The sequence below is a fragment of the Benincasa hispida genome, chromosome 6, assembly GCF_009727055.1.
Source record: "Benincasa hispida cultivar B227 chromosome 6, ASM972705v1, whole genome shotgun sequence".
In the NCBI taxonomy this organism is placed as follows: Eukaryota; Viridiplantae; Streptophyta; class Magnoliopsida; order Cucurbitales; family Cucurbitaceae; genus Benincasa; species Benincasa hispida.
Genome location: NC_052354.1, coordinates 21,988,574 through 21,999,892, shown reverse-complemented (window position 1 = coordinate 21,999,892; position 11,319 = coordinate 21,988,574). Strand labels below are relative to the sequence as shown.

At 40.5% G+C, this 11,319-nt stretch overlaps 1 protein-coding gene across 1 annotated transcript; it reads right to left on the bottom strand.

Annotated features, from left to right (window-relative positions):
* Window positions 1–9,384: 9,384 nt before the first annotated feature.
* LOC120079156 (nucleolar protein 58-like) lies at window positions 9,385–10,261 on the bottom strand. The gene is made up of 3 exons (XM_039033330.1): window positions 10,170–10,261; window positions 9,856–10,066; window positions 9,385–9,669 (listed from the first exon to the last, which is right to left on the bottom strand). Exons 1-3 carry the CDS (start codon window positions 10,259–10,261, stop codon window positions 9,385–9,387), a joined length of 588 nt encoding a protein of 195 aa, XP_038889258.1.
* Window positions 10,262–11,319: the final 1,058 nt, after the last annotated feature.

Below are 11,319 nucleotides of genomic sequence, written 5' to 3'. Positions count from 1 at the left end.
GATAGGAGTAGGAGTAGGATTAACTTTTCAATCTCCCTTCCATTCTTTGATTTAAATCGCCGCATGTACATTACCGCTTACATATAGCTACAAGTCCTTGTGTTCGACCTTGGATTACCGGAGAAACTTGCGTTCGCATTATACTTGGCATGAGCACAAGAAAACTTATGATAGGGCGCATGGTCATCGCATACATCCGTTAATGCACTTTTATTCCAATGCATGACCATCGACGTATGACTATCAACGCATATCTTAAGAACATCCATCGCATACCGCGTCCAATGGATTTTAGTTGTCGAATAATTTGACTTCTAATTTTCTGTCACCAACTAGGAGCAGACCCTTGCGTCGATAACCAAGAGGGAAATATCATCTTAGTGATTGATCCGCTAAGCCCGCTGTCATACTTAGGATTGATATTATCCTTTAAAGATGAGGTGGCAGCTTGATGTTAAAAGGAGAACATAAAACTGTTAGTTTTAAAAGGGAAGCTCGACTTCAAACAGAGGGTTTGGAGAAGTTCGCTCGTGCAAATGAAGTAATTCTAGAGCCATGCAAACCCTGAGTATGTCTAGTTGCTGAGGTTGAAATGTCGGAGGGAGATTCTAGCAGAATCGAGCTGGAGTATGAAGAATCCGGCTGGAGGTCGAATTCTCAGGTAAGTTGGGCCAGTCTTAATGATCTGAGGATTCTGGCACAACCACAAAGAATTCTGAGCTGAAATTTTAAGTTAAGCTTGCTAAGACATTAAGAGAATGTTTGTAGAAGGAAATTTCTTGAGAAAAGGCTTGGAAAATTAGTTATTAAAATTGTAAATTAATCTTGGGTTGAAAAAGCAAGCAGCTTTAAGGGGTTGACGATGATGTTGAGCGCATGCATTGGAGGTTGAATTGGTGCAAGGACGTGCTGAGAAGCATTACACTATGCAATGCATATTGAAGCCATAAGCACATGAGCTAAACGATGGGCGCAAGTTTGCGTTGGAGTTTATGGGAGCAACCAGACGATTGCATAGGCATGCGCTGATGTGCCATAAGATGGGCGCATGAGCTAAACGATGGATGCAAATGTTGCCATGCGATGGGCCATGTGATGGGCAATAGGCATGAGCTGAAAGCTTAGTCATAGAGGAGGCTTGAATGCCTAACGCAAGGCATGGATGCATGGTAATGAAGTTGTTGCCTAGTCAAGTTAAGGCCTAAGAATTTGGCTAAGTGTTCAACGCACAATGAGTACATACATGAGGAGGATTGCTAAAGGCTGTGAGTGACTTTAAATACTTTAAATGTTTTATGTAAATGGCTAATGCTTATGAATGTTTAGCAATGCATGTTTACTAAAACCTATTTATGACAACTATTTTCAAATAGTTACCAAGTAACGCATCTCACATTAATGTTATATTTACGCTATGTTGTTCAATGACCATGAGGATGCATTAGTATAGAATGTTTTTGGGCAACTAAGTTATTAAGAGATAAGAATATGCAAGTTAAGTATGAGTAGCTCAATACTGAAGGACTAGATAAGATGATACTGAAGCTCAATCTTAGAATTTGAATAGCTCAGTACTGAAGGACACAGAAAAGGTATTGAAGCTTTGTATTAGAATTTGAATAGCTCGATACATAGGGACATGGAGAAGGTATCCGAGCAACTCGATACTGAAGTATACGAAGAAGGAATCTAAGCACTAGTACCTAAGGTATGACGGTACTTAAACTAGAATCACACGAATGAAAGAAAAGTTGTTATTGGTAGTGTCAAGATCACTCCACACTAGCTATGGATTGACATTGAGCAATTGAGTAAAGGTTCTCTCTCAACTAAGGATGCAAGTTATGATTGTAGGAAGTGAACAAAAGGGTTCCTTCCCAGTTAAGTAGTAATGCAGTAAAGAATGATAAGGAGTGAGCAAAAGGGGCCACTCTAGACTAATAGACTAAGGCATAGTCTAGCAAAGTAAGAAAAATGCTATGTGATGTTGAAGATGACATGAATAATAGTTGCCAAGTTTATGTTTTCAGTTAAAACTTTCAGTTTTAATATCAAATTTATGTATGAAATTATGCTTTTAAATGTTAGTCACTTACTAGGCTTCTAGCTCATGTTTTTAAATGTTTCCCTTTCAGGTAGCGGTCAGTTCCCAAAAGACTTTTTTACTGCTGCTCTGCCATTCAAAGAAACAGGATGAAGGAACCGCAATTGAAGACCTGTATTAGTTAGTACAAATGTGTTTGACAGATAGGGACTAGTATCCTAGATGGGGCTCATTAAGTTGTAATATTCATGTATGAAATGCTATAAAACCCTGTAATGTAAATGTGTTAGGTTCTGAGATAATTTGTTCATATATTGATGATATGTACGTATTCAGGGTTTGAGCAAAATTTAACAGGTTAGATAGGCAGTAAGTGCCAGCAAAAGGGTTGGTAACTGCTGCAGTCACCATTCAATCCAAGTTAAGAGGGTAATCCTAGAGCGGGGTGTGTCAAGTTGGTATCAGAGCAAAAGATTTTGAGAAGAAAGGGGAAAAGTTTATATGTATAAATTTGAGTCCTGAGTCCTTAGCATGTGTACTACCTAAGTAAAAGGAAGATGTCAAGTAAAAGTGGCAAGCAGAGCAGTCAGACCAGTCAGACAAACAACAGGAACCCTGACTACCTTTAGAAGCTCTGAGATTTGAAAAGAGCATAGATTCCAGTAATTGAAAGATAAAGTTTTCGTGGCTCAGTAAGAAAGACTTCGAGAAGGGAAGTCAGGAGCACGTAGGTAAACATGGACTTTTCACTAAAGATAGAATGTTTAGCAGGTTTGCTCGAAGGTTGGTGGCAAACGTGAAATCTATTCTAGTGAATTCAAGGAAAAGATGAGCAAATGTGAGCTCGAAATGTACTAGGGGTACGTTGAGTATAAAAAGTAAGGAACAAAATTGCTAGCAGAAGGTAAAAAGAAAATGGTCCAGATCTGCTGATGTTCTGAGTAATAGCTCGAAGTTTGAATTGTGACTGAGCTAGAGACTGGTACAGTTAAGAAAACCTTATGTATGTAGTATAGTAAGCTATAGTTTGGAAATGTTATAGTAGAATGAATTTCTTCTCCCAAGTATGGATAGACAGGACATCTTAAGAAGAATGCCCACAGTTAGGTCGAGAAGTCTAGTTGACATGAATAATGATTTCACAGCTAGTAAGTAATTCGAAGGTTTGACAACTAGAAAAGAATGTTCCAGTAGGAATTTCGAGCAAAGGGAAAAGGAACCACCCTAGTAATAAGTAAATGTTATGACTCAGTAAAGAGTGGAAGAGTCATTAAATGATGTAACAGATACAATGCATTATTATGATCAAGTTGTTCATACATACTAGTATTACTTAGTATGAACAAAGTTAATATCAGAGTAATGTAGCGAAAGTGTAGTAAAATGAAGAAGAAGAAGGTTTTAAAGTTTTACGTCCAAAGGATGTTGTGAAGCTCTAGTTATAAGTTAGTCCGAGCAAATTTCGAGGACGAAATTTCTTTAAGGGGGAGGTAATTGTCAACCCCGTACTCCATTTTCCTACAAAAGTGAGTAACAGGCGTGATAAGTAAAATTATGAAATAAGGTAAAGAAAATAGGAAGATGGAGGAAGAAAATTCTAAGTGTTAGAAATACTTAGTCAAGGGTGAGTTTTAGATAATATAACAAGTGAAAATTGGCTAAGTATGGAAGCAAAGTGTAGGCATGCTGATAACTTATAGAAATACAAGTTATTTATACTGTTTTATTTAGATATTGCGGTTAAAGGAGAGAAAAGTTGTGTCAAATGTATGAAAATTGGATAGGAAATGCAAGAATTATAAATTATCGCTAATACACCCCCTAACACCATTACGATGGTAGAAAAAGATGTTTCCATTCTGTTTTGCAGGAAATCAAGTCACTGCAAGCGTTCATGGCTCAAAGATGAACTGAATAACGCATCTTCGTAGCATTGTGCCCGTTAATCAATAATGAAGAGTTGATCAATGCAATGACGGCACATGTGACAGTCGATCCAGAGCTTAACTTCAACCACATGTGGTAATAAAAAACAACACCGCATGTGAACAAACGATTGAAGATGCAAATGAGCAACGCAATTGCGGAGGATTCAGATGAGTGTACAGCTGACCCTTGTGCATTTCTGACAGGATTGATTGCGTAATGTTGACCGTTTTATGTACGCTAACACTGAGATGTATGATTAATGATGTTCTATGCTCGAAATGATGCGATACTACTGCTAGATATGCATTAATTATGGATGTTCAATGCCATGCATTGTCACAAGTTTCCTTATGATGGAACCAAGTGTAATTCCACTGCAAGTTTCTCAGTGTAATCCGAGGTCGAACACGGGGACTGATTTAGGTTATTGTGGTATGTTCATGATATATGCGACCAGGTTTTCAATCTTTAAAAGTTTGGTTGTATAGGCATATAAATTGTAACAAAGTAGAGTAAAGCAGTAAAGATGCGATAATTAAAAAAAATACAATAAGCTAGATGATACAAGATACAGGCTTCATGTTACAAGATGCTGGGGTCAAGCTAGCTGTGAAAGTTATGCAAAGAATGTGGAATGTGGTGGCAAGTCTTATGAACATAATAAAAAGACAAAGGCAAAGAATATAACAACGCAAGTTCTCAATTACGTTGAAGCTACAAATGTTGTTCCACTCTTCTCTTGGCATACACCTTTTAGTGATCGGCCACGCTTCCACATGTCTGTGGTGAAACAAAGACTAACGTAATGAACGCAAGGTTGCTTCCATGTCTAGAAGTATTGCTCGCTTTAGTTAATGCATTCTTTTGACCTTATCTCAATAGGTCGGAATGGCATCGTCACTTCTGCTCTCACAGGTGAAGATGCTATCTAGCATGCCTTAGCTAAACACATTTTATATCTTTAGCACAAATTAAGTACTTGGTTAATTCATATTGCTTATCTGGGAATTAAGAAGACATCATGAAGAAAGTGATTGACGGGTGAACGAAAATGGATAGAAAATGGTAAATGAAAGCTATTGAAACATTTAATATCTGTATTAAGCGTTTGATACATGATGTGAATGCAGAGGTAAAGAAACGGTGAAATACAACGATGAAAGAGATAGAACAGATACAAAAAAGTGTCAATGTCTTGGCACTGATTCGATGGAGATCTGCTTGCCGGATAGGATGGATTTGATGGTAGGAAAAGCTTCCCTCTCAAGCTTGCTCCACCGGTAGCAGGGATTTTTGCACAGAGCTTTCAATTGGGTGTTTGGCAGATTAAATCTGAGATTCACCTCTCGGCCTTATCTCATCTTCTTCCGGATTTCTTCACTTAAGCACTCAGCTCAGCCTTTTCACTCAACAATTTTTGCAACACTTACCCCGTATCAAGTAGCATCATCTTTCTCTGAAATCTATGGGGTATTTATAGGTGCAGGTATTTGACTCCAACCTTGTGGTCCCCACTGATTTTTATGGCAATTCCAAAGATGGAGGGATATTATTCCTTCTGCTATGCAATCAGACCATCAATTCTGCACAACCGTTAGTTGTACACGTGTCTCAATCCTCCGCTTTTGCATTGCTCAGCTGCATCTTTCTATCATGGGTTCGCATGCAGTGTTGTTTTTATTACTGCATGCGGTTGCAACAAAACTCTGGATCGACTATCGCATTGCGCCATCATTGCGATAATCATCTCTTCATTGTTGATTGACGGGCGTAATGTGACAGAGATGCATTGATCAGTTTCTCGTGAGCCTTGAGCGCAAGCGGTGACTTGGTCTCCTGCAAAACAGAATAAAATTTGGCTTGTCTTCCGTCTTTATGGTGTTAGTCGGTGTAATTGCAAACATTTATAATTATAGTAATACTAGGCTAATTTTCATACAATAGGTGCATATTTACTAACTTTTGGCCGCAATATCTAGATAAGGTAGCATAACAAACTTTTATTTCTACAAGTTATCACACCCCCAAATTTGGATATATGCTTATCCTCAAGCATAGCTTCTACTAAGGCAATCACGCTCAATTCCTATCCTCTATTTTTGCAACCATTGGTTGCTCCGAATGTTACACGTAGGCACATTACTTGACATCGCAATTTTCTTCTATCCTTGCTAATTCTTAGCAAGCCCTACTTTATTCTTCTATATGACAAAATTCTGCTCAAAGATGCTTTTCTAGTTTTCAAAATAGAATGTTTATCTCTTCTTTGTCAAAACAACTCGATGTATCTACATACGGTGAGCAAAAAAAATTTGCGTCATTTCTTTATTTAGAGATTGTTGGTCATGGTTACATCTTCGTTTTGGCTTATCCCCACAGATGTCATGTGGACATCCAACTACGATTGTGTGCCAATTTCAACTTCAACTCATGAGGATCAGAGGAGTTGTCTCTTGCATTCTTTTATTTTTTTTTCTTTTATTTTATATATGTATATATATACTGCGTTGTTCTTGGAAACCCACCTTCATTCTGGCTTGCTCCTACGGGTGTCATACGAACATCAACTACGAGCAGGCTCCTTTCACAACTAAACTCTTATCAGGTTAGGACAGTTTTGAGGTTTTCCCTTGTGCTGACATTGGAGTTTCGCAATTTTTTTTTTTATGAAAATGGACACATTTTCTTAAATACAGCATAATCTTGATCTCATCTGCTCAGACCTTCCCCACCCCCAAATTTAAAGACGTGCAAGGTCCTCATTGTGTTGTTTGGAGAGACTAGACAAACACTTAGAAGAAAATTTCAAAAATAAGGTTTGAGCAGAACTTTGAAAGATAAAAGGTAAAGTACTACTAAACTAAGAATTAACTAAGTGTTAGTTAGAATTACTAAGTATGGGAAATGTTTCTAAGTATAAACATATAATCTTAGCAATGCACTGAAGATCGTAAAAATAAGAGATTTAGAACGTCACAAAAATTAGCAAAGGAAGATAAAGAAAGAGGCACAGGTAAAAAGTGGAGTGAATATATACTCTGATTGTATTGACTATTAACAAAGTATACAAATAAATTACAAATGAACGCATTACAAAAATTTTCTATTGCCTATAGAAGAGTCAAAGAATTTGATTACTTTACAAATAATAAATGAATTGAATACAAATAAAGAATGGTCGCACAAAAAAAAATATTCATATTGGAAGAGGGTGTAGACATTAAGGTTGAGGAGAAGAGGGATCCAGCGGGGGATGTTGAGGTGGTGCAACAGGAGCATCATCAAATAGTAAGTGCTGCCTTAGATGCGGAGGCACCATTGGACCATGCAGATAGGCGGTAAGAAAGTTGAAATACTCTTGATTNGGAGCATCATCAAATAGTAAGTGCTGCCTTAGATGCGGAGGCACCATTGGACCATGCAGATAGGCGGTAAGAAAGTTGAAATACTCTTGATTGCGCTCCACTATCTGTCTCTGCTGCAGGAAGATCCTATGCATATTGCGTTGCATATTAATGAGTGCCTCCCTTGAAGTCACAGCACTGTGTTAAATCTCATCAATGCGCTCCATTACTACCTCAAATCGTTGATTGAAGAAGTGATGCTATTGAAAGATAAGCTCTTGCTGTTGAGAGAAGAGGATTCTCATTTCAACTAACTCAGCAGCCATGGAGGTGGAGGATGGTTGTGCCGGCGATGTCTCGCCAACACCGTTTTGGGGTTCGGCAGATGTGCCTTCACCCAAATCGTGTAGGTCATCAACTTGAGGTGGTGGAATGGTAGGTTGTGGTGATGAAGTTGTTGGTGAAGGTGGGGTTACTATGTAAATAACAGGAGAGTTGGGGACAAGAAGAAGGTTTGTAAAATGCTCGTGTAAGGGGGAAGAGGGTTGCGCTGGCGGGCTCGAAGGGCTTGAAGGCCGGATGACTAAAGGAAGAGGGTCCATAGGTTTAGGATTTTGTGTTGGTGATTCCTAAACCTTCTCTTTTCCCTTATCCTCTCTTCGTCTTCTTTCTAGTCTGGGTTCCAGTGGCGCATTCAAATCAATAACAGGCCTCTTTGCTGACAACTCAGGGCAGTGTGGAGAATCTTTGAGGAGTATCCTCAAGATTTTTATGTTGATGAGGTCGTGGACTTCTGGTATGGGCTCCTCATCAACACCTGCACCCATAGACAGGCATAGACTTGAAACGATCCACGAGAAGAAGTACTGCCCCCAAACATGCCCCACTAACGCTCCGATCTGCCTCGCGATCAACTGCCCTACGTCGATAGGAATGCCGCGGGCTATGTAGTATATGGCCATGACCCGATCCCTTGATAGAGTTCTGTCCTGCGTTGTTGGGATCAGCCGCTTCTTAACCAAGTAAACCCAAAGCCTTCCCTCCGGTAGCAAGCACTTGGACTCTAAGGTACAGATGTCTTTGGGCGAGACCGACCACGTCGTGCCTGGTGTGTTAGTATACTTAACGCATCTTTCATCTGCTCTTCTGTGGGATCATCAATCATCTTATTCCGTGGAACATCAGGGTTGTCCTTCATCTGATAAATTTCTTTGATGTCTCTTGCGTTGAAGGATACTGTATCTTCCTTAAAGGTCACCGCATCCCTATCTCCATGTAGTTGCCCGCGGTAAAAGCTTCACACTACCCGAGGCACTATTATGGATGGGCACTGGCAGAATGTGTCCCACCCATGTTCCACAATTACACTCGTGATGAGGTCAGGTAGTGGATTCGGCATAGGAAAGAAGCCCATCTCGATCAACATATCATCGTTTTCCTTTTTCTTTGATGATCGCTTCTTGGCCGCTGCGGGTTCGCTGGTTTCTGCTATAGCCTTGCCTTTTGCCAGCACAAGGCAGGCTGTTTGTCTTTCTTTCTTTTCCCACTCCTTGCATTGTTCTTCTTTCTCGCGCTCTGCAAGTTCTTTTCCCTTCTTTTTGTATAAGTGCCACTTATTGGCTTCACACTTTTTCCTTTTCTCTTCCTCCAATAATCTGTCCTATTCTTCTTTCTTCCTCCTCTCTTTTTCTTCTTCTTCTCTTTCTTCTCTCGCAAATTCTTCTTCAAATTTCTCAGAGGCCAGCAATAGACGATGTTCCTCCTCGCGCTTCCATGTCCCTTCAAGTCTGGCAAGCTCATTGTTGCGTCACATTTCTTCAAACTCCAATCTTCTTCTTCTACCCCCCTCTGCGATGATGAGCTTGCCCCTCTCCATCTTTTCTTTCTTCTCCTCTTCTTCTTTTCTTTTTCTCTCTTCCTCTTCCAATGCCAAAATTAACCTTTGAGGGTCAATGTTGGACCCTTGCGGTGCATTCTCCCTGCGACGCCGCATTAGGGGGGTTCCCTCTTCTTCTTCTCCTTCATTCGTCGCAACCAATTGTGTTGCTTCAGGTTGCGCCGGTTCAATCAACTATGCTGTTTCCCCTTATCCTCCCATACGAAGGTTGATTCTCTATCCTTTTCAGGGCTCGCAGCCCTCTGCCTTGCTTTTTCTTCTTCTCTCAGACGCCTCTTCTCACGTCGGCCCAATCTTCTCTCCTCTTTCTCCTTCTTCTTCTTCTCCTTCTTGGCCTCTCCATCTTCATCATCATCCTTTTGCTCTTTCTTGCCTTGCGATGATGTGAAAGACTCCGCCTCTCCAGCCTTCTTTCCCTTCTTCTTCTTCTTATCTTCCTTCTCAGCCTCTTCTGGCTACGCATCCCCTGTAACCTCCTCCATCACAATGTCAGGGGTCACTAATGCAGCCTCCGCTTCCTTGGTCTCCTCGATTGCGATCTCTTCTTCTTCTCTTTCTTTGATCACATTTTCCTCTTCTTTTCTTCTTAGAGGTTCATCATAAATTTTTGCGATGACAGTTGCCTCCTAAGTCCCAAGGACCAAAACAGCATTCTTCATTTCCTCTTCTTCAACCACCACTTCTTCCACCACCCCTACTCCATCCTTCACTGCTTCATCCACCACTACCGCTGCCTCTTCCTCCGTAGGTAGTGGTTGGTTTACAACCCCTGCCTCGGGCAGTCCACCTTCTTGCTCCAAGGTACTTACGATGTTGCCAAACACCTCCGTATCATCACGTCTCTTCCTTTCACTTTCAGTGGAGATGGAAGGTGTTGGCGTGAGGCCTAACGGTCAAGGGATTTCTCCATGATCTTTCGGCGAGTCTGGGGATGGTGTGGGCTTGGGCGGCAAGCCTGCGATCGGCAGCCAGAAATGTTGCCTCTCGCATGGCTACTTGATCAGTGGTGGAAGGCAAAGTGGATTGGTTTGGGGTTTGGTCAGCCATGGATATGAGCTTGGAAAGGTCTGGTAAAAACTCGAGCTACTGGGGAGAAAGAAAGGTTTGGAATGCAAGATGCTTAGGGTTTCTGGTTTGCCAAAGTGAGGTAAAGGGTTTCCAATGAAGGAGGAGGTCATATTTATAGGTTGGGCCATGGTGGGGCCCAACGCGATTTTTTCGGCGACTGGCCTCGAGCAACTCAACAGGCGCATTGTTCCACCTCCCTCATTTATGGAATTTCAGAAAAAGTGTCCTTTCGTCTGTCAAGTCATAATTGCTTGGGGATATGAATCGATTGGACTTCTTCCCAAATTGTCAAACGAATTTTTCTTTAATATTTTATTTGAATGGACGCATGAAAAAGAATAACGCATTGTGCTCACCAACGCAACTGTATCATTGCAGAGGACGGGCAACAGCACATATATCCCCACAACACACCCCTTAACCAATGCATTTCTGGAGGATACCTCAACACAATGCATTTGGCTAAGGACAGGCAAAGGACATATGCGAGCGCAACACACCCCTCAACTCAATACTGTTGAGTTAGGTGAACACAAAGCATTCCTGATTGGTTTGATATGCGTCCATTGCCACCTTGCATATTTGTTGTTAGATGTTTTTGTTGTTATTTTTATTATATCTTTTTCATCAATGCAAGTGTTGTGGCTTGCGGCAATAGATTTTCCTTTATTACTCAATCATTTACCATTTAAAGCACAATGTATTGATTACAAAAAAGTCAAAGAATTAAAGACGAGACTGAATTAAATGCAGAGAAGTGAATGAGGAAATAAATTCATAAAAGTCAAAATTGAATTAAATGAAGAATTGAAGACAGAATTCATAATTTAAAGAGACGGAAATTCAATAAAGCATTAAACATAGTATTGAGATATGGACCGAAAATTGCGTTATCCTGGGTGATCGCAATCCACATCTCCACAGGCGGTCATATACTGCTTCAGTAGCATCTCTAACAAGCCTCCCGATGTGTTAGATGATGATGGCTACTGGTTATGCTGTCTTGATTGACCTTGATTGTGGTGAAAAGGGGGGTT